General features: G+C 39.8%; 1 protein-coding gene across 9 annotated transcripts in view; it reads left to right on the top strand.

The window, feature by feature from the left end:
• Positions 1-22,732, top strand: part of FHOD3 (formin homology 2 domain containing 3) — a 410,386-nt gene that overhangs the window by 235,776 nt on the left and 151,878 nt on the right. For all 9 annotated transcript variants that reach the window (XM_083826789.1, XM_083826793.1, XM_083826785.1 and 6 more), the window contains exon 6: positions 11,678-11,772. In XM_083826789.1, coding sequence (XP_083682915.1) covers positions 11,678-11,772 — 95 coding nt within the window. The remainder of the gene's footprint in view (positions 1-11,677; positions 11,773-22,732) is intronic.

The raw sequence follows: 22,732 nt of genomic DNA, 5'->3' as shown, positions 1-22,732 counted from the left end.
TCTATAAATTGATTTTGACATTAAGTTTATGTGTAGAATTGGCTGAATGAAGTTTTCTACAGGAATCCTAATTCTGTCATTTCTTAAATTTTGAGTGCTTAATTTTTGTAGGTCTAGCGTTCCTTTAACTTCTTTCTAAGTATCCAGAAACTGTTAATTAGCCGTGGTGGATTTGTTTTGATTGTGGACTAGCTATTGCATCAATGCATGGTCTTCTGCACCAGTTACTCACAGATGGTTTGGGTTCAGTCCACGTTAGTTACTGGAAGAGCCTGTATGGAAGTGTCCGTGATACTTAAAGGACTGGCTTGGGTCTGGAAGTAATTTAGCTGCTTCCATGTGCGATTTGAGTTTCTTTCTCACTGAGCAGACCTCAGAAACCTTAATCTAACATGAAAAGCTGTTAAACTCCCCTGTCCCCAAATTGCCTCTTTATCGTCTTCTTCAGTGTTGGTATTACCCAGGGATCTCGGTCCTGTGGGCTCCAGCTAATGGAGTACTGACCAACCACACAGAGAAACGTGCGTGCATTCATACAGAGGTTTACCAACATGCTATGGTCACCGAATCGTGTCATCACAACTACAGTGGAATGAAATCAGCCCAAAATGTTTTTGGAAGTAAACTGATTATTCAGTGGCATTTCCCATTTATGTAGTACTGATAAATAAGAAATCTAGACTGCCACACTGATAAATCCGCCCCTTCCATCTTCATTTTTAGCCAGTATGTGATTCTCTCCCCTGCCACCACGCAGGTGAAAACTAGCCACCAATGGCAGACCTCATGTTCAGGTCAAATGAAGCGTAGGTTCACAGATACTTCCCTTCTGTTCTGAATATATTTTACTAACTTTATAATACAGTAAGAAAGCTAAATGAAAGGCACAGATTCTGTAATTTGCCTTTCTGATGACCATAATTTAAGATTTCTTACTTTTTGTAAGCATATTTTTGCCTGAGAATTTTGAGAAAGGGAAAAAAGTGTAATCAGTGTGCACTCTATTTGGATAGTAAGCCATCTAAATTCAGTTAGAGAGGAAAAAAGAAGACTGAGCATGACACTGAAGAAACTGATTCGGCTACATTTCTCTGGAAAAATTGCTGTAAGAAGATGGGATTCAGTATTCAAAGGAGTTCTCACATTCAGTGTGCTGAAGGGAAAAAAAGAATAGCGGGATTAAAAGAGAATTACAATTAATTTGGAAGGAATCTTTGCTCAGTATCTGTGATGAATGAGCAGAGACACAAAACAGCATTTTCAATCGATATTTTAGAAATGTGTGAGCTCTGTACTTTAAAAGGATTTGTAATGATGTTTCATCCCTCCACCTCTTTCTCATGGGAAGTCCACTTCAAATGCGAGATACGAACTTGTGCCTCCAGCACATTCTTTACTGTGAGATTTGAAAGGAGAATACATAACCCTAAATTTCACATAGCAGCAGACATACTTGAAACAGAAAGAATAAGAAGCACATTTAATGAAGTGTTGTATCAGTTTGCTTTCTAGTGCTGACTTTGGCTTTGTTTAGGCAGTACTTGAAGAATAGAGTCTTTCATTGATTTGCCCTAACAAGCATAAAACTCAGGAGATGAAAGTGAATTCTTTAATGGCACGCACATTACTGCAGGGTGGCGTCTGCAAGAGGCAAGCCGAAGAACAATAAATATCTGAAAAGTGTATCAGGAATTTGGTTTCGGTATCTGTCCTGGTATAATTCCAATGGAGAAAATTAGAAGGATATACTCATTATTGTTTTAAGGCAGCATAGTGAATAAAATATGACAGATGTATGTTTTCTTAAAATCACTTTGTTGGAATGCATTCCTCAGCAGACAACGATGCAGAGATCTTGAATCAATCAGTTTTTATTATCAGGAGGTTTTGTTTGAGCTTTTCTAGACAGGACACTATGGTGCAGAAATTGGGATGCTAAGATAGCCTTACTTCCAGTCTTTGCTTTAGACACACTTCTTTGTCCCATTTTGCTTAAGAACTATTTTAATTTAGTTGCTGAGCTAAAAATATATTAAATTCTTATTTATCCTGATTTGTTCTCTTGAGTCAATACTTCATAAGCAAGGGAGGAAGCTTTTAATTTACTATTCATCATTGATTTTGGATGGTTTGATATATAGTTGGACAGGAAAATATGGCTTGGTGTGCTGTTCTGCAGAGACTTTTAAATCAGTTGGCTTCAAGATGACAAATCTGAAGAAATCTCAAGTTTATATTGAAAACAATAATTATAGAAAGTAAAGCTTCTTTATACGGTTTTGCCACTATTTCAAGCACTACTCGAGTGTCCCCAAAATGATCACAGTGCTTCTGTGTTGTTTGCTCACTTGTTGCATTTCTGTCCATTGAGATGAAGAGACGCGTACATTAATAGGAACTTTTCTGACTTATCTAAAAACCTTTCATTTTAGCAACAAGTATTAAGAAATTTTAAGTGTTACCTACTTAAGGTGTTCTATGGTGTAATGTTTCTTCTTCTATTGTGAAACTTTTTCACATGCAGTTCCTTATTTTGGGAGAAAAGGGAACACCATTTAGCATACATTGCCACATGAAGAAGCAATGTGAGAATTAAAAGAGCTCCATATAGAAAGAAAATAGCTGGAGACACTTACTTGTCTTTTTTGTTCTCAGTGCAGCTCTTCCATGGTATTCCCCAAGCATAATTTACACTAACAGTTAGAATAAATACTGTTTGAGTTTTACTGAAAATTGGAGAGCTACCTAAGTGTAACTTTTGGCAGCATGCTTGTTTCCTGCAGAACCCTCTGTGGGAAGTGATGGGAAACACCAGTGGTAGAAGATTACTATTTTCAGTGCTTCTCTTCATTCATCTTTTGTTGCTTCTCCGTTCTTCAAGAATATAGCACGTAAATTTTTATCAATCCATGCTTATTGAGAAAATATCATAATATTTGGATATTGGAGACTAGCTTTTGGTTTTTAAGTAGCAGAAATAGCTTTACATTCCCACAGATATCATTTTTGACTCTGTGCAAGTCTCCCTGCTTATGTTCTAGTCTAGATGCATTCAGCTCCTTTACCAATTGCAATACTCCTTCTTCAGGGTGCTAGATGGGCCCATGTTTACCTGCTCAGAGTATCACCCTGAAGAACGAAGTTGAACTTACACCAGCGCTCGTGATAGTAATAACTTATTGCTACATGACCACAGAGCATTGCTTTCTGCTTCCCAAGAATCTCCCTTTTTATTTAGGAAAAGCATAAATATTGGGAAATGTGGCTTTATGCTAGACATCAGGAAGAGGTTCTTCACTGAGAGGGTTGTCGCGCACTGGAACAGGCTCCCCAGGGAAGTAGTCACCGCTCCAAGCCTGTTGGAGTTTAAGAAGCGTTTGAACTGTGCTCTTAGTCACATGGTCTGAATTTTTGGGTAGACCTGTGTGGTGCCAGGAGTTGGACTCGATGATCCTTATGGGTCCCTTCCAACTTGGGATATTTTATGATTCTATGATTTTCTTGCAAGAAAAATAACTAAAAAAAGTCAGCCAAGGAGAATCCACATTTATTCACTTCACAACTGTCAGGTTTTATCCTAGAAGGTTTACTGTTGTCCTAACGAGATTCTGTTAATGACCAAAAATATTTGGTATGTGAAAAGTTACCCTGTCCTTTGTCTGTTCCCACACTATTCTACTCGCTAAACAGTCCAACTGTGTTACCCCATGATTTTCTTTGCACATAGGGCAGGAACCCCAAGAAAGTGTGCTTTTTTATTGATAATCACTTCCAATGTACCTGACTGTAGTCAGTTAAGATCCTATTTGCATATAAGAGGAGAAAAACAAAACAACTCCATGTATTCCCTTGGTTTTCTGTGCCTGAGGTGTGCAATCAAAATAAGTTGCTCTTGCTCAGACCAAATCTTTATTGCATTTTCTTCAAAACACGTATTTGACTTCAGTGCGTTTCCCTGTGAGAATGCCAAATTCATTCACGGGGCTTAGCTTCTTGGTGTTTAGAGGAGATGCTGGAATTCCAACCCCATGTGCTGGGTGTAACTGATAATGATGGATAAAAGACAGCTAGCACCTGCGAGACCTTTCTTTGTGCAGGGTAAATAGGTTTCTGAGGAGTTCAAGAGAAGGGAGATGCAGAAAGTTGTTTGTTTTTTTTTTCTTTCCCATTCTGCAAAGGTTGGTTTGTGCTTCTCTCTTTGTACCTTCAAAGTCAGGATTAGTATTGTTTACACAGACAGAAGGCTTACATTCACGATGATTAATGGGGAGGGAAAGGCCTTGAAATCCGTCACATCTAGCACATTGCCAGACTAAATTACTCAATCGGCTGCCAAATAGAATGGCTAAGGCAATTTTCTTTGCATCTTGCCTATTGAAATATGTTATTTAGGGTCGTTGCTTGTTTAACCGTTACACAGTTACTAATTGGGAGTTTGGCTAATTTCCCTGGTTTATCCCTAAATTTAAGATAAATTTTCTTTTCTGGCCTCTAGCTCAGCGTGGTTTTGGCTATGGATTAATTTTCAATTTCAGTTCATTTTAATTCAATTTAAATATTATGAGAGGGAGTAAACACATGGCTGGAGGAAGTAAGAAGACAGCCAGACTTCAGGGGTGCCCAGTTAAAGGGAAAGGGTCAATCAGCACTGGCTGAAATACAGGATGTTCAGTTTAAAGTTGATCTAAGAAAGTGTAATTAATACCAAGGGTGACTGAATACTGACACAGGTTATCCAGAGGGGCTGTTTGGTTTTGACAACTCAACACCTGGCTGGACACAGTCCTGAAAAAACTGTTGTAGCTGACCCTGGTGTGAACAGGAGGCTGGACTGGACAATCTCCAGAGATGCCATCCCAGTCTGTGAAACTGTGCTGCTGTAAAGCACTCAGATGCCCAAGCATGATAAATCCATTATAAAAAGTTTAAAGATGCGTCTTCTCAGAACTGTACGGATATGTGAACTGTTTTATTGGAGATGAGAAGAGACACCTAATCCTTAAAAGTTGAGATTAATTTCTGCCCTAGAACAAAACCATGTCTCTTTTGCTGCGGGAAGAAGTTACAGCCCAGACTTGGGTGTAAGCCAAGTGGAGTTAATGCTTTAGTATTTACGCGGGCGGTGTCCTGCACTTACCTGATGCTTTTGCAGAATACCTCTCCTTACAAGATCTCTCAGGGAATCTTACCATCATTTTCTGTTCTTCAAGAAATGAAGATAGGTGGGCATATGTGGAAGTCTCTGCGGAAAATATTTTTAAATCTAAATTTTTACGAAAAATACATAACTACATACACGATGGAAGAATATTAAATAATGTTTCAGCCTATATTGTTTCTGTTGAGAAGCATCTGCCCAAATTCAGCCCTATGTATGCATACATAACAATCTGTAATCTTAATTCAGGGTTACTACACATTCTCTTTTTACACAGGAGTTTTGCTTCATAAAGCTCCAAGAAAGAACGGTCATCTTTTAGCAATCATCTATTCAACCTTTTTTTCTTCTTTTTCTATATGTAGCCCAATGCTTAATTTTACACACTACTCATACTCTTGCCCTGAAGGTAGAATGAATTTTCTCATGGTCTTTTTTGTGCTATTCATCATTAATGAATGATGCGTTGTTTACTTTTGTAGCTCAGATTGATGCAGAGAAGAAATAGGAGTTCCAGAGAAATCAAGGAGAAAAAAATCCATTTAAAAGTATTTCTATTGGATGTATCAGCAAGAGCCAGTATTTGTTTATAAAGTTCCATCAGCTTTGTCTTTGGGCTTTTTTTTTTTTTTCCCCCTGAAAATCTTGGAAATATGTGTCATTATTTCTCTAGCTTTTGAAAAAAAAGCAATTGTTATAAATTCTTGAATTTCACGTATGTCTGTATCAGATCAATGAAAAATGTGACCATTTTGGTTTGTCATGCATGTAAACCTCTGTCCCTGGTTGAAATTTAATGCACTGCCAGGCCTGAGGATTTTATATCTTTGTCTGAGATTTTGTTAGGAAAGCTATATGAGCGTTTCATACTTAGATGCTTGTAGTCAACTTGCAAAATAGTGCTCTAATGCTAGGAGACTTGCTCTTTTATTAATATTTTTTGTTACATACTTATTTTTAATGATTAAATGTACCCAGTTTATTGCATGTTGTTAAGTGTTATTAATCTTGTAAAACATGTTGGAATATGTTGCATTTAAAAATGCGAGGTCTGCAGCATAAAATAAGAATTAAAACAATTATGTTTAACCAGGCGAAGTTTTTATAATGCACGTGTGTAAGTCAGATTTCAGTTTGTATAAAAATGCATTTTTCAGGTTAACTGCTGACAGAGTCAACTTGGAGCATATCCTTTCCTTGCAGTCGTATCAAGTGAATTGCCAGAAATATCACAAAGGAAATGTTAGAGCAGATGCAATTCTGGTGTGCTCCTTTGGCATCTGGCTGGCTGGCGTACTGCCACAGGTGTTGCACGTCATGTGTAAAGGAGCAGCTTTTGCTGAAATACTTGAGCTGATTAAAGCTGCCTTATGTCCTTTGAACTTGCTGGGTGCTGTTTTTTAAAGGGGGGGAAAGGGTGGCAAGAGGAGCATGGAGTGGAGGAGGCTTCTCTCTGAGGGCTTTCTGAGGTCCTGGAATGGCGATATGTTGGCTATCTCTCGAGGAAGAGCCACGTTTCTCTCTATTTGAATGCTTGGGGCACTAAGGGCCGTTGGGTAGCAGGCTTTAGGGAAAGGAGATCATTGTGTGTGTGCCTTGTTGGAATTGTAACCAGAGCCCTGCTAATCCAAGGGCCCTGGAGCAGAGTTACAAAGGAGTGCTCAGTGCCTTTCCCTCAAAAAGAAAATGGCTGGGGACACTGCTCCTCACATGCCACAGTCACAGCTTGTCAAGAAACTGTGCTCACCACATCTCCTTTATCTCTGGGGTTGCATCAATTTCATGGAAGCAAAAATGTGTGTCTGTCTCATAAGTATCATTAGAGGTTCACCAAAATTAAGGGCTAAAAAGAAAGGATTAGACAAAGAGGGATTTAAAGAAACTTTGATAAGAAACAAAATATTCTTGCATTTGTGGCCAGGAATAAATGTTTTTATAAAACATTATAAATGTTTTAAATAAAAATGTTTTTAACTTCCTGAATGACATTACGGTATCTTTAGCAGGAGTAAAGAAATGGGAATAGGTATATAAACAACAGATTTTGCACTGAAGCTAAAATGAAGCATACCAATACTAACAAAGAAAGAAAAATCATAAAAACTTAAGCTGGTTCTAAGCCTGTGGAGTGACTATGAGTCACAAGGTTTGGCACGGTGCTGCTTAGTGTAAGATGGTTTTCAGAAGCACTGGAGAGGCCAGGTCATCTATTTTACCTGATTTCACCTCTTACAAGCACAGAGCTGTGCTGTGATTTTGTTAATTTTCGAGTAGCTGGGTGGTAACAAAGCTGTAAGTAACGATGATTTCTCATCACCATTGGGGAAAAGGATCTTCATGTAAACTGATGATGGTAACTGTAACTCTTCTAGGCCTTTGTGGTGTTTTGTGGCTTGTTTGCCCCGTTATGGCATTCCCTGATCCTGCCTGTGTGAATGTTGCTCATTGGAAGTCTTACAGCGGTGGTAGACTGCGTGCCAAGCAAGTGGAAATGACTGATTGCCTTGAAATCCATGTAGATTGCCATATAGGCTCACATGCCCTGTAGCTCATGGTTCCATGGGTTGTGGCATGCAATCCTTGGACGTTTTGGAGGCAATAAGGTCTTCCCTGAGGTGCGGTGTGCAGGCGCTGATGCTCACCGTTGTTACACAGCTCGCAGCAAACACTGCTGCAGCTGTTGATGTAGTGCCTGCTGAATTTGGGCCAGGAGCTTCCCTGGGAGCTGAAACCTCCAGGCAGGGCCTGGCTTTGGCCCACTTCACCGTGGATGTTTGCTTATTCAGATTTAAACACAAGGTGCTTTGCTGCCATAGCTCTTGACATGATGAATGGTGTTTTGGCTCTTTGGAAACTGAAAGCAAATAGTACTTCTGCTCGTTCAGTGCTGCTGTTTTCTCTAAGCAGGCTTGTGGTAAAATATGAAGCAGATAGAGGAGGTTATAGAAGCAGGTGTGTGGGCAGGAAGCAGCTTTGAAAAGTTTGACAGCCTGGATGGGAACGTGATGATGTTTTGTGCTAGAGTTTTTCCCCTTTGGTGCTGTTAACTTTATAGAGGATCCCAAGAGAGCATCAATGCCAGTACCGGCAAGTTTTTAGAGGCTTTCTTAAACCTTTTATTTCACACAAATCTATGAAGTTTTTGGCTGGTCTGTCCTTTTTCTAGCTAAGCCCTTCCTAAGAAATGGAGCAATTTTCCCCTTGAAACTAGCTATGGGTAAAGTCACAAACTACTTTCTCAAAAGATTAAGGGTTTGACAAGGGTGGTGGGAACAAAGAAATTCCAAATTAAGTCTGCTCCGTATTTAAACCCCCCTCTCCCAGCCTCCTATTGCACAACAGCAAGCTTTCCTAATGCAAGTATGCTGTCGATATACTTCCAAAGAGAATTCCAGTTGGCTGAGAGATGGGATTAAACGGATTAAATAACCTCCTCGTTTTTCAGTCAAAAAAAAAATATGGTTGAAGGCACGTACGAATGTGAACTTAAATGGTTTTGGAGTAGATTGTCCTGCTGAACAACCTTAGATTGCCTTGCAAATTAGCTTGCCCTTCCTGGACAAGGCTGTGTGTGTTTGTGCATGTGCAAGCAGACATGCACACACGGGGTACACATGGGGTATGAGAGTGTGCACTACAGCCACAGCTATCATAGCAATCTATGGCCATAGGCCGAGATGTAGGCTAACAGTTGCAGAAAAAAGCTGCAGGGAATACCAAATGGTGTAGGGTGCCGTGTGTCCATTCAGTGCATGGCTGCTGTGCCGTGCTCAGTCAGTCCCAAGCTCCAGGAGAGCCTGTGAACCGTGCAGCCCATCAGCTGGGCTCCTACACTAGTGCTTTTGTGGTCTCCTCATCTCATTCTACCTCTGTAGTTTGTTTGCCGGGTGTTACCTCTGCTTCTTCAGCACAGACATTTGACATTACGTAAAAAACATTTTACATTAAAAAAAAAAAACAAAACCACGCCACTCTTCTCATATAATTATTTTCCTTTCTGAAGAAGTTATCAGGCATCAACATTATGTAAAGTACATATAGATATTCCATAACTTGTTCTTCCTTCTAATGAAAGTCAGTTTCCCCTCAGCCCTGCCATTCATGTCTTGCTTTCATTTTTCTGACCCCTGGAGACAGGAAATAACAATACGAAGCTCTGTTCCAAGGTCTGTCAGCAGCTGATAACTTGATGTGTGGCAGAAAACAACTGGAGCCCTGCCTTGTATGTGGACAGCATGACTCCATAGCAAATGTATCTCCTGTCTTAGGTGTTTCATGGCATTCTTTGTAATTCCTGTCCCATGAAGCTTATTGGCCACTACATCAAGTGGCAGCACCAGTGGTTTTATCATGTGTTACTAATTTTTCACCTATAACCAAAAGACCCCTTCTGTTGCTGGAAAGATACAGATGCTGTCATGTACTTGGGATATCATTCATAATAACAGAAAAAAAGAAAAAAAAAGTTTGTGGGAAAAGGAATTGGGAGATGGGGGCAAGGTTAGTAGTAGTAGATGAAAGCTATCAGGAATCCCTTAAACTTTTCTGTGGCTTCTTTCTAAGGTCTACTGATTTGCTTTAACCTATTGTAGTGAAGAGTTGCATCTAAGAGGCTGAAGAGTAATGCATTCCAGATCTCGATTAAACATCCATTCTAACTGGTCTTAAGTATAAGCAGTAGAGTAATTTTGTATCGTGTGCATGTTTTGCCTTTAAAAGCAGACTTCTTGCTGCCTTTGATTTCTATATTAATTTGGAAAGCATGTGCCAAGAGTAAAATTTGTTTCACATTTGTTTCAAATTCAAATTAAATCCCTTCACCCCCAACCGAAGAATTTGTACAAAAAAAAAAAAAAAAAAGGCTTGGTGACCTTATCATGACTGGATCTCATCCTGATCAAGGGCCAAATCTTTTTGGTATTGAAAGGAAGTAAAAACAAGAATTAAGAACTTTCTCTGATTACTGATGGGATATCAGTGTTCTCCACTTAGACCTGCAAGGAAAGTGCTACAAAGAAGCCATTTATTCAGTCGGTGTACTTCTTATCTCGTTTTTTGACTGCCTTACATTTTTATTTTACCTTAACACTTGGGCCTGTGTCCCTGCCACCTAATTTTATTCACCTGAGACATGTCTTAGAAGCATGGTGAATGATTTCTTCCTGTACAGCAGTGGAGAGAGATGGGCACCTCCCCAGAACAGGGCAACCTGCCTAAGATGCCAGTTATCGCCGTGACACAGCACTCTTGCTCTCCTTTTCTGTCTTCGTGACTGTGGAGGGTCAAGCTTTGCTTCTAGCTTGGTGTAACAGATTAGATAAGGAATAAAAGTACCTAATGTTAGGCCAGAGAAAAAGGAGGAGACTTGATGTAAAAATGAAAGCTGTTCAGCTTATAGAGGTATTTAAAGCTCTCGCTTAACATGCACATTTCTTTGAAGATCTCCCCTCAAGGAAAGCAGTACTGCATGGTTCACAACCTATATCATATTCAGCAAATGTTTAGAATGTGTTTGGAAGATTAATAATGTCGTAATTTTCCTCACCCTGTGGGTTTTTTCCTTTTTTCCTCCATAAAGCAATGTACGAGGGGCTTGTCAGGTTGTGCCTTATATAATTGAGCTGTTATGCCAACAGGCTGTGCTGAAAGGTGTTACATCAGTGATTTCTTTTTCATCCCACTGTGCTTTGATCTCCTGCTATAAAGCAGAAGATCTAACAGTGGAAACTTTTGAAGATGATAGATGAATTTTGCTAATCCACTTTTCATAATCCTTATGAAAAATGTCTTTCCTTATCAGTCTGAAAAGACTTAATAGCTGTTTTCTCTAGAAAGTCTTATATTATCAGGATTACAAACTATGGAATTATTGTTATGAAATATTTTGCTAGCATGTTTTGAAACGTTGCAAATGCTTTAGAATAAATGAATAAAGATGATCCACTGTTGACCATGCTTTGTTGTATTTTCTCACTAAAATGCAAAACTCTTACTTGCAAGTGAGCACTATGCAATGGTGAATATTTGCTCTCCTTTTTTGTGTTAATTGCCCTGCTGTAATTTCAGATTACTGAAATTAACTGGAATGGTCAATCCAATTGCCACTGATTCAAGCATTATATAGTGCTGAAACAAGTGGTAAAAGTTTTGACTCACAAGATCTAACGCATTTTAGGTAATGGATCTGTTAGGATAGTAAGCAGCACGTAGAATACCGTTTTCAGAGTTTGGGGCAATAAAACCTGACATCCTTTAGAAAGGAACAAGTGCCCATGCTTGCCACTGGATGAAATTCACACTTATATCATCCAGATGAAGTCAGTAAAGTTACTGCAGTTGCCCAGGATCTTGTCCAGCAGAATCCTTGCCCAGTGTAGCTTTTGTTAGTTGGGCACCCCATGTCCCTGGAAAACAGTGCTTACGGTAAATGGCCAGCAATTCTTAGGGTTATAATATATATATGTGTATATATATATTCACCAGGTCCGATTATATTTTTTTCTCTTTTCTTTACAATAGCTTTGGGACAAATTATGCTCTATGTTGATGGCATGAATGGAGTAATAAATCATAATGAAACCATCCAGTGGCTGTACACGCTTATTGGGTCAAAGGTAAGACACTCTCCAAAATTCTTGTTTTATATGTTTTTGGTGTTCTTTAAATACATTCTATTTGTATTACGTATGCATTAGGGTTTTAACAGACTGTGTTAGGCTCTAAATGAGTACATAACGCTCTGTATAGAAACCAGGGCACACAGGGCTGTTATTTCTTTTTCTAACTTTTTCCTTCTCTTTTATGCTTTTGGTACTTACTCTGTTTTTGAAAGCAAAGTTACTAGAATCACAGAATATCCTGAGTTGGAAGAGACCCACAGGATCATCGAGTCCAACTCCTGGCTCCACACAGGACCACCCAAAAACCAGACCCTATGTCTGAGAGCATTGCCCAAACGCTTCTTGAACTCCTGCAGCTTGGTGCCGTGACCACTGCCCTGGGGAGCCTGTCCCAGTGCCCGACCACCCTCTGGGTGCAGAACCTTTCCCTAACCCCCAGCCTGACCCTCCCCTGTCCCAGCTCCATGCCGTTCCCTCGGGTCCTGTCGCTGTCCCCAGAGAGCAGAGCTCAGCGCCTGCCCCTCCGCTCCCCTCGTGAGGGAGCTGCAGGCCGCCATGAGGCCTCCCCTCAGCCTGCTCTGCTCTGGGCTGAACTAGAGATGCCTTTGTTACTGTAAGTGCTGCCATTGCAGTTGACCATGGAGCAGATTTGTTTTTTTTTGTTGCAGCTGCAGTTACCAAGACATTAATTGGGACCACTTTTGGGGTGTGTGTGTTTTTTTGTTTTTGTTTTTTTTCCCCTTTGCATTCTGTGAATGCAAATCCTTTTCTACAGCTTAGCCATTCTGTACTGCTCAACTTTGCTGAGCATGGGGGGAGAACAAATTAGAATGGCTTCCTTCGTTGTCTCTAGAGAGCTCTAGATGACAGTCTAGTAGTACCTGGCTGCAGAGGATTCTTTGTCGTTCCCTACATATGAGGAGGCAACAACCGAAGACCTATAACAGAGTCTATGTTGCTTGTGTTGCTACTATCCAATGGAATAAACAACCCACTTTTAAGGCTATCTATGTTGGAGGTTGAAAAAGAAGAACGTATGTTCTGCTTATACTTCATCCTGAAGAGTTACAGGGTAGGTAAAGCCACAAATCTGCAATCTGTTGCAACTCCAACTTTAGCTGAAGTCTATTAAGTCCCGCAGGGACTGCTCCTGCTCTTGTCATCTCCCCACCTTCTTGGGACAGATCTGAATGACACAGTAAGTGGAACAGGGTATGTTAGCTATTGTTAACAACCTGAAAGATGCCATGCTCGGTAGAGTTGAATCCATAGTTAGAATTATTAAAAAAAATAATAATAATGTCCAGGCATTTTTCCTCAAGTGGCTGAGTCACAAAATTGCTTTGTGGATACTGCAGTGACATAGAGATGCTACTGCTTTCCCCCTTCCCCTCTTAAAAATAGTATTCATGACAAGGAAAAAAAAAAGAGGTCTGTGTCCCACGGGTGCTTTTTAGCCACTACAGATTTTTTTCTGCAGTGTGCAAATTCCACTGCTGCAGAGGGCAATCAAACAAAGAATAGATACTGCAATATTAAAAGAACTGATTCATCTGAGTTGACTGCTAATATCGGTAGATATGTAAAAGTAAGATCATAATTGTGGTCATCAAATCTCGGGCTTGCTGAGCATGGTTAATGAGCAGTTCATGTTTGGGAGATGATGAGAAAATTTTCCCCCACGTAAAGTGTTCCACTGTTGGCTGGGTGTTACGCTGGGCAGTTTGCCCTCCTGAAGCAGGGAATGTTAGCCACAGTTGGAAAAGCAGTGCCAGAAGGAGAGAAATGGTTTGCTTGTAATGGATCCTTATTTTCTATGGAACAGACGAAAGAGGCAAGCAAAGAAAGGAAAAAAAAAATGCTGTGATATCCATAATTACTTTAATTCTCTAGTGCACATAGTCAGGGAGATACAAGTCTGCATTGCTACCTTGCAGATGAAATTCTGGCTCGATTTTCTTGACCGGAGTACTTGACCAGAGTAACTCTCCAGTCCTTAAACTCCTTTTTCCCTCCCCCATGGTCAGCCCAAATGATTATCTCCATATCCTGGCTCAGTGCCTGCAGCTAAGGAATGCGGGTAATGTGCTTTGAATGGTTTGGTTTCAGGTAGCATCGAAGTTGCTTTTTTGTTATTATTTGACTGTCTTGGAAGAGATGTAAGTCCATGCCTGTGTGCCAGAAGTTAATCGAAGGTATGACAGGCTTACTATCACAATGTGGTGTGACAGCTGCTTTATGCACTTTAAGATGGTTTGGGCTTTCTGTGAAAAACAAATCTGTGGAATCTGCACCATACCTACAGCCTAACTTGCAGTCCTACTATGCTGGTTCCTTCTCTACAGCAAAGGAAGGGAAAATTTGTTAACACTGCTGAACAAAAAGGAATAGTAAAATTGCCAATTAAGTATCAAGACAAATCCCTTTAAGAGGAAACAGAAGGCATGCAGTCATTCAGCTGCCACAGCTGTGTCTGGACACATTGCTTCTTGCCCTCTCAAAAACTCTGATGAGGTTTAATAAACTCAGCATTGGAGGTGGTTGAATTTTTTCCACTGCGGATTTTTTCTGTCAAATTCTATAACAGTTTTGACCTTTTACTGTTACTTGCTCTGCTGTTTTTGTGTAGGGCTGCTGCCTCTGTCTCCCTTCCTCGCTTAGAGCAGTATATGATTTCATGTGGTTTTCCACTGCAGGACATGCATTTAGTGAAGGACCTTAGGGTTTGTCACACTCAGCACTGTGACAGCTGTAATTTTGGCACCCAGCTCCACTCTAGGCACCTAGTGATACTTCTGTACTGGGTTAGGGGAAGGGAGGGGACTAAAATTTAAAATTAGTGAGACAAAAAAAGTATAAGCAATTAACTAAAAGCCTTTCTAGGTTGTCACCATTATATGTGTTACTATTGATAGTTCCACTCTGGTTTTATTCCCTAAGCATCAATAAATTTTTAGATAGATGGATTATTGGATAGTGCCATTAATTTTAACGTTGTAGTTTAAATTTTCCCTCAACAAAGTTATTGGTGAGGTGGTTAAAATTCGAGCAGTGTGGCTGTACTAGCGCTGCTGCCCTTACAGAAGGTTAAAGGCACCAGTGGCATCAGGGTGAGGAACTGAAAAAAGGGAGGAAAGTTAATCTTAGATGACTCATGTGCTAGTGGAGAAAGAGCCTCTGATTCAAACTGGTATTACATAGGCATTAGATTGGAAACTTTAAGTTAGCTTCTGCCATCCTATTTAAGGATGAGAACATTATCAGCAAATCCCAGACTTTCAGGGCCATTGCAAGACACCTCCACCCATGTGTGACCATGCTGATGCGTGCCAGTGGCCTTTCAGAGCCTCGCTGTGCACTGCTTTCCAGTCATCAGTGGCTAGTAGATCACTGGTGCATCGCATCCACAGGATAACCCCAATTTCAATATATGTATCACTACTATTTCATCATTAGTTAGGTACGCAGCAATTCATTAGGCTTTCCCCATTTAATAAAGCGTTCAAGTATGTACTTAATTGTAGGTGTATGATTACATTCTGTTTGTGTCCGAAGAGCAGTAATCCCTAACTGAAGTCAGCAGTGTATTGCTGTACTACTACAAAAGAGGACTATAGCATGGCCAAGGGCGTGATCATCCTATATAAGCTAAGAGTTACATGTATAGGAAGTATCTGTGTCAATAGTTTTCTCTCAGCATTCATTGGTAGTATGGAACATTCATGCAAGATAGTTTGCTTAAAAACAAACAAACAAAACCCCCAAATAATGAGTCAATGAATGTTAGTTAACAGTGCTTTCAGAATTGCTCCTTAATTATTATTATTATTTTTTTTAAGTAAACTAACCTTTGAACAATCTTGCTTTAAGCTAGATTCAACCTCGTAGCATCTGGGAAATGATATTCTACCACTTCCTTGGTTTTTCTGCCGGCTGTACACGGCTGCAGTTGAAATTAGAATTAAGTTTTTGTATCAAATCGCAAGTTATGTTTAGCCTGGTTACAAAGGGACCTGAGGCTGTTGTGCTGGCACCACAGAGCCCTCTGGAGCTCTCTGTAGGATCACCTGCAGGTAGGCTTGGTTCGATGTTGATGGCAAGGACTGTTGGAAAATTTCTCTTACCCAAAACAAGGGACACCAGGTTAGAGATGTAGAAGTGCTAAGCCATATTTAGTCCTTGTAATGTATTTTTCATCTGTTAGCATGTATGAGGTAATATATATTATCTTTCATATGCATTGGTATTCACTCAGAACTGTTAACAGAAAGCACACAGTGCTGTATCAGTGCCTTACCCTCTCCAGGACTGGTTACCAAGTTGTTTACAAAAACTACATTTCTGAACAAAACATCTTGGAGAAAAAACAACTGTTTATATCATCCAGTAATGGAAGCAAAAGTTCCTTTGCATCACAAACCTGCAAGGTTTTGCCACTTCATGCTGGTCTTCAAATGTATAAGACATTAAGCATTCCACATCTTGAGTCTGGTTTCACCTTTTCTTCCCCTCCATTTCTGACTGCTACTGATAATGATTATTTTTTCCCATTTGATGATCCAGGCCGTTCTAATTCTCCCCAGGAGAGCTAAAGCTCCTTTTTGGCATTGTTTTCAGTGGAAAGTAATCCATTTTCAAAGTGGAGCTGGGTAACCTCAGAAGATTGGGAAGAATGCTAGGCCTAGGCTGACACAACAAGGTTGATTAAAGATTCCTATCTCACATCTTGTTTTAATTTTTTTTTCTACTTCGCTACTTCTATATTGCAAGGTTAAACATGAATTTTAGCTAGCAAGTTGTCCCTGTGCCTTGTGCGAACCTTTTGCTTCCCTTTGTATTGAATAGTGACTTTTTGAATATTTCAAATATAATCCAATCCAAAAGAAGAAAAAGATTTTTTTTTTCTCTTTTGTTTTGAAATCAATGTTTAAACAGGACATAGCTGTAGTGTATGAATTCGTTGATTTCAAAATAAAATTCCTGTTTTCAGGAGAAAAGTTCAGTAGAGCTTTTACCTGTGAGGTTACTGTGAAACATCTATATGGTTGGTAAGTCATTTCATTAGAATTTTGAGAGAAGTAATATTCTTAGTCACACAAAGCACTAAACCTAATTTTACAAGTGAGTCATGTAAGGTATGTAGAGGCAAATACTCAGTTAAAGCACTTGATTAAATCAGTGTGTTTCACAAGCCCTTTATGTGTGCACTCAGCTGAAGTCATGAACAAAGCAGAGAATACCATAGAGCTTGAATTTGGGCTTTTCCTCAAGAAATTTCTCACCAAATCCTATACAAATAGATGTTAAACTGAATCTACAGATCGTACGGTAAAGTGATTTATAGCCGTGGAGAAAGTTACAAATCACAGGGAATTAAAAGATCTAAATAAGACTGGAGATATTAGCTTGAGTACCACAGAAGACCAGAACATGTTAAATGAATTCACCAACAGAGGTTGGATGGTTTACTTTCATGATGAGGTTCTTGGAAATGTCATGTATTTGCATTTCATGAATTTTTCTGATGATATATTTTGTAAATCATTGTGTATGGATGGCCTGTTTTGAGTTAACATTGGGTGGATGATGAAATGGAATATGCACAGGAATATGCCCAATTTTTGAGCAGAAGGTAGTGCTGTAGAATTCTCTTGCACTTTATTCTTAATATGTTTAGAAGAAAAGCTGGCCTGATAGAAAACTTAAGCATCCAAGAGCAACTGCACAGCTCAGAGACCAACTTTGATTAATTTCATATGCTGTCATCTTCTCAATCTGCTGCCTTGGTGGTTAATGAACTCCTTCACAGCCTTTGACTAATGAGACTCCATATACAACTAATGTACAAACAACATAGATGGCATTGTCTCTTACCTCCAGCAACAAGTTCAATAAACCTTTATTTTTGTTCTGTTTTTATGTCTGTCCCAGGTAGAAATGTCCATTTGGTGTCAGTGTTTTGGTTCCTCAAGCTCTTTTGCCTCCTAGAAGTGATGACTCTCCCCTCGAGTCAGTGTGCTTTCCCCATGCTCTGCCCTGCCCCATGCTCGAGAACTTGAGCTGGGGTGAAGAGGGATGGGGATAGCTCAGGGATCCCCGACTGCTTTGAGTTCAGTGGAACTGTGAACATTCGTGTCAGCTTAGGAACTGGCTCTTAAATCTAATCTGATATGCAGTTAGCCATAGAACTATTGTTATGAAAATGGTTGTGTACCGGAGAAAGAAAATCCTGGATTTATAGGAAATTAACTTTTCTACTTCCTGCCTTTCAGGGGCCTGAGCCAATGCTTACCAAAGTCAGTGGAAAGCTTCCCTTGGTCTTCCACTAAGAATCTGTAACTACACTGTTGCATGAGCATAGTTTATTTTGAATTGTATTTAATTAGCGCTTTGAAGATAAGGATCAGGATGTTGCAATAAACTTGGAATAGGATAAGCCGGCCAGTGCAGACTACATTATGTGCTCGCTGTTTTCTGTCCAACTTAGCAGACAGACTGCTTCAAGTCCTCTTTTTTACCAACCACATTTGTAGATGAGTTTCAAAGGCATCCCATCAAATTGGGCTGTTTGCAGTAGTCCAGTCTCGCAGCAGTAGTTATCTCTCCAGCTCAGCCTGTTGCATTCATTCCCAAGTATTTTGAAGGGATAAATACCTGTTTTTCTATATTCAAAATGAATTCTTGTAGATCAAGATGATGCTTAGAAAGCACACAGTTCCCCCATATCATGTCAGAGATCTTATTTCAACTCATTTGAAGTGGAGAATGAGAAAACGTAATGATTAACTGCCAACAATGTGGTGAATGTTCAGGCTCAACTTTTCACTTGATCACATCTATTCAAGCATGTATGAGAAAATGTCCTGTTAGCAGTGAGTGAAATATATCCAAATATTTTCCAGAAAATACCATGTATCTTTATAGATATACAAATTTCTTGTTGCAAATGAAAGGCATGAAGAAAAAGAAAGTGTAATACTAGAATTAAGTGGGGAGGAGGAAAAAAAAAGAGAGAAAACATAAAAATTGATGCTAGCTTTTAGAATATCATTGTTCTCTTTCACTGAAGCAGTTCAGTCACAGATCTGTTACCATTGACATTTGTGGGCAAGTGTGCCTCAGGTCCTAGCTATTAATGTTTGCTGTTGGCTACTAGTATTTTTTAACTAGCATTAAGTCCAGCATTACTATGAAAGGCAAAGATGCAGGTGGAAAGCTTGTTTGTAGTGAGGCATGTAGGGCAAGAAAATGGAGCCTACTTGTCTTCTCAGCCTGCACGAAGCCACCAGTTTGAAAGGTCCTTGACTATAAAATCTGAACAAGAAAAGCAGCAAATTTTCAGCCACAAATTGTCAGATGGAAAAGAGGGAAGGAATACAAAAGAGTTGTTCTGAGGATAAAAAGCAGATGATTGTAATCCAAGTTTATAGTACGTGCCATCAGATGCAAAAAGTATGCTTCCCTGAGATACTTGCGTATATCTAAACACGGAAATCATCTTGGCCTGTATAAAACACATTGCTGTCATTATGCCAAACCTTTTGGGATAGCTAAATTGTTATTTTGCAGGTAGAAATACCATTAGTCCTCAGTCAGGATTTTAGTAAACTGCATTTTAAGGGAATGCAGCACGTTATGAAAATAAAAGAAGCAGTTGTGACTGATTTTTCTCTGGAAGAACTGTTTAATGAGCTCGGATGCATAATGCTTCAGTTTGCACGGTTACCCATCTTCTGGTCTCTGTTGTTCTTACGTGATGCAGGGATGCATCTTTTCTGGCAGTGTCTCGTGCTTGGTGGAGGGCAGGTGGACTACTATGAGGTTTTGATGAAGAACAAGGAAAACTAATCTGATTACTGAAATGCTACCAAATTCGAAATTTGTTATCTTGGAACTTCAGATGAGGTGGAGTTTTTTACTCTAATTGTAAAATAAGTGTGTGCAGAAGTCCAGGAAATGCAATTAATGCACTTCCTTTTAATTTCCTCGGATTTTATTATCATAATGATTTCCCATGTCCAGTCAGTAATTCAGTGTCCGGTTACAAGACCTTAGCTGCTTTCAGTTTTGCAGCCCTGGGACATGGAAGGGCACAGGGAGTGCATATTTGTGTGCATGTTTGCATGTGGCCTGAGTGTTGGCATCCTGGTAGGAAGCTATTCAGCAATCCTCCCTCGAGTCCTGATGTCCAAAACTAAGACTAATACTACCAAATTTTACAGCATCTGATATTGAAAGGAGAGCAGTAAAGGAGCCCAGGAGCAGGGCATCAGCCATCTTCGGTCTGAAATGAGCATTACTGAGTACAGCTGTACTTTAAACCTGCTACAGTGCTCATCTATCAGATGACTGATTCTGGTTTACGTACTTAATACTCACCAGTAAATGGGCATTGAAAACCAAAGTTGTAGGCTTACGACGGTAGCAAAAACGCCTTTATACTCTGTCCTCATTTCCCCTTGGTCTCCCATGTCTCGTTTCAGCAAGCTGCTGGACAAGCGCTTGTGTTCAAGATGGGCACCAGATGTTCTGGTGTGCAGTGGGGCCATGAGTCCTGGTGAGTGGGGGGATCAAGGCATGCATCCCATGTGGCAGGAGAGAAGTATACAAGATCAGTGCAAAAAAAATAAGAGAACAAAGCATAGTGAATAGGCATGTTTCCAGAAAGCGCTACAGACAGGTACCTCATCTGTATTTATTGCCCAATTGTTATGTTGTTCCTCTTCCCCCACACAGTGAGACCAGTGGAAGGAAAAAACTACTGGCATCCAGATGCTCTGAAGCTTAATTAAGTGTCCTGAGCTTTGGAGACAGGTTTTTGGTTGTTCTGCCAGCAGAAAGCGTAGATATGTATGCTGAGACCACTCATCCAGTTTTGTAGGAAGAAAGGAGGTGGTCAGCTTTCTGCATTCTTTGATGTGTTTAAAGATGCTGGCTCTTTATGACTGTTAGCAGGCATTATGGTTAATTTTCATTTATTCCCTCAGGTTTGAAGAATGTAGGCAGCCTTTCTTTATATTAACAGAGCTTTGGGCTTACCTTATGAATTTATCACAGTATCCTCAAGATACTCAGCCTGTGACAAGCATAGTTTAATTTATAAGATATGAGCAAGATGCTTTTAATTGCTTCATTTTTTCTCACTGTTTATAGTAAACTTTTGGAGCCCCAGAGTTAGTTACCAAGTTGCTGCATCATCTCCCCTCTGTTCTGATGATTGTTGAATTGTTATTAAAGATTTCTGAGAGGAATTGCACTGTTGGGGCTTACCCTTTTTATGGGATTTTGCAGAAATGCAATTTGTAAGGAAACAACAGCAGAAATTCCACACAAACTCTGTTCAAACTTTTGGCTGCATAAGGATCTCATACTCCTCTAAAAGTCTGAATTGAATCCACTGTGTACTCTGTGTCTACTCATGTGGGCGTATCTTTTTCTGTTGACCTGTGCTGCTTAACCTTCTCTCTCCATCTTTTGTCTGAATATCCTATCTTTCTGGAACTAGGAAACCCATTGAGACAGAAACTGAATTAATCAGTACAGCCTTGTCTTTATTTTTCTTCTTAAATTCGTCTTGATTTTCTTCCTAAATTAGTCACTGTCTTAGTTGCCATACATATAGTGCAGTAGTGGAATCCTGCCTACAGGAAAGGTGGTATCCAGCATTTTTCACAGCATCATGTAAACCAGATCTGACACAGCTCAGCCAATACAGCAGTTAATATTCCAGTGTTTTGCTTGTAGCTTAGCCTGGAAGAATGACCCAGCTATGGAAGGAGTCCGTACTTTGGGACACTGAGGCTGCATCCAGAGTCCTGGCACATTCTTGAACCAGTCTCCAAATCCCTTTGTGCCTAAGTCCCTCATGTGGAAAATTGGCATTTGGATTTTACAGCCCTGGGGGAAGAACATGAGGGAGTGGAGGGACAGATTATATGCGTTAAAGACAGATATGTAGGTGAAAGCTGAACCTGATACTAATTGTTACCATATCTTTCCTTCTGGCATCTCTCAAAAATGCTCGTCATTCCTTTATTTAGATATAGTCATTTTTTAAAGCAACAGCTACTAGCTGAAGATACCTGGACAGTGGTTAAAAATAATAATATTCTATCAAAAACTGAAACCATCAAAACGTATGTGATGGCTTTATATTCAGCAGGTAGTGCATCCCAAGAAGCCTCTGAGTTCCTACCAGCTCAGGTCACTAAAATTACTGCACTAGGTTGTTGCCCTAGTACTCATCTTTGTTATCTCTTAGCTTTTATGTTTGGCCTCTTCAGCTCAGGAGGGAAGATGTTTGGTAAAATATGTGGACTTCAAGTACTTTTCATAAGATCAAGATCAAAAGAAAAGTTCTCTGTGTTGTTTTTTTTCTTTTCCCCTCAGTCCTCTAGTAGTGGTTTATACCATATAAAGTCTTTTCAGAATAGTTTCCAGCGTACCAGCAGGTTCTCTAACTAGCTCCCATGGCACACTGAAATGTGTTTCATCTGGACCTGCTGAGTACTCTCTTCCAATATTGTGATCCTCTTTGATCACAGCAACTGGACGAGGAGTTCAGATACTTCCTTACTTGCCTGCCCCACCTCCCTCTACTGTTTTCCTCCTTGAAGACTACATTAATAAAAAGCAAGAATGTGTTGCTCAATATAAAAATACTGTTAATACCTTACCCAGTGTGGAATTTTTTTAGGTTGGACCCTTTTATTTTTGAATTTCCTCTTCTCATTAAAAGACACAGTACTATAGTAAATGTTTGGTTTATTTCATTTCCAGCAGAGTATAGCTGTATCCTTTAGTGATAAATTTAAAGCATCGTCTTCAGAAGCCTTATTTTTTTCCTCCACAGCACTTAAAATTTCAATGTGTTGTTGTCTAAGCACCTTATTGTTATGATTTTGTAGGGAAAAGCAGCTCCTCTGACTCACAGTGTGAATACTTCCATAGTAGA

This window comes from Anser anser (assembly GCF_964211835.1).
Source record: "Anser anser genome assembly, chromosome: 2".
NCBI lineage: Eukaryota > Metazoa > Chordata > Aves > Anseriformes > Anatidae > Anser > Anser anser.
The sequence above is the reverse complement of the archived record's forward strand: the minus strand, read 5'-3'. Positions and strand labels throughout refer to the sequence as shown.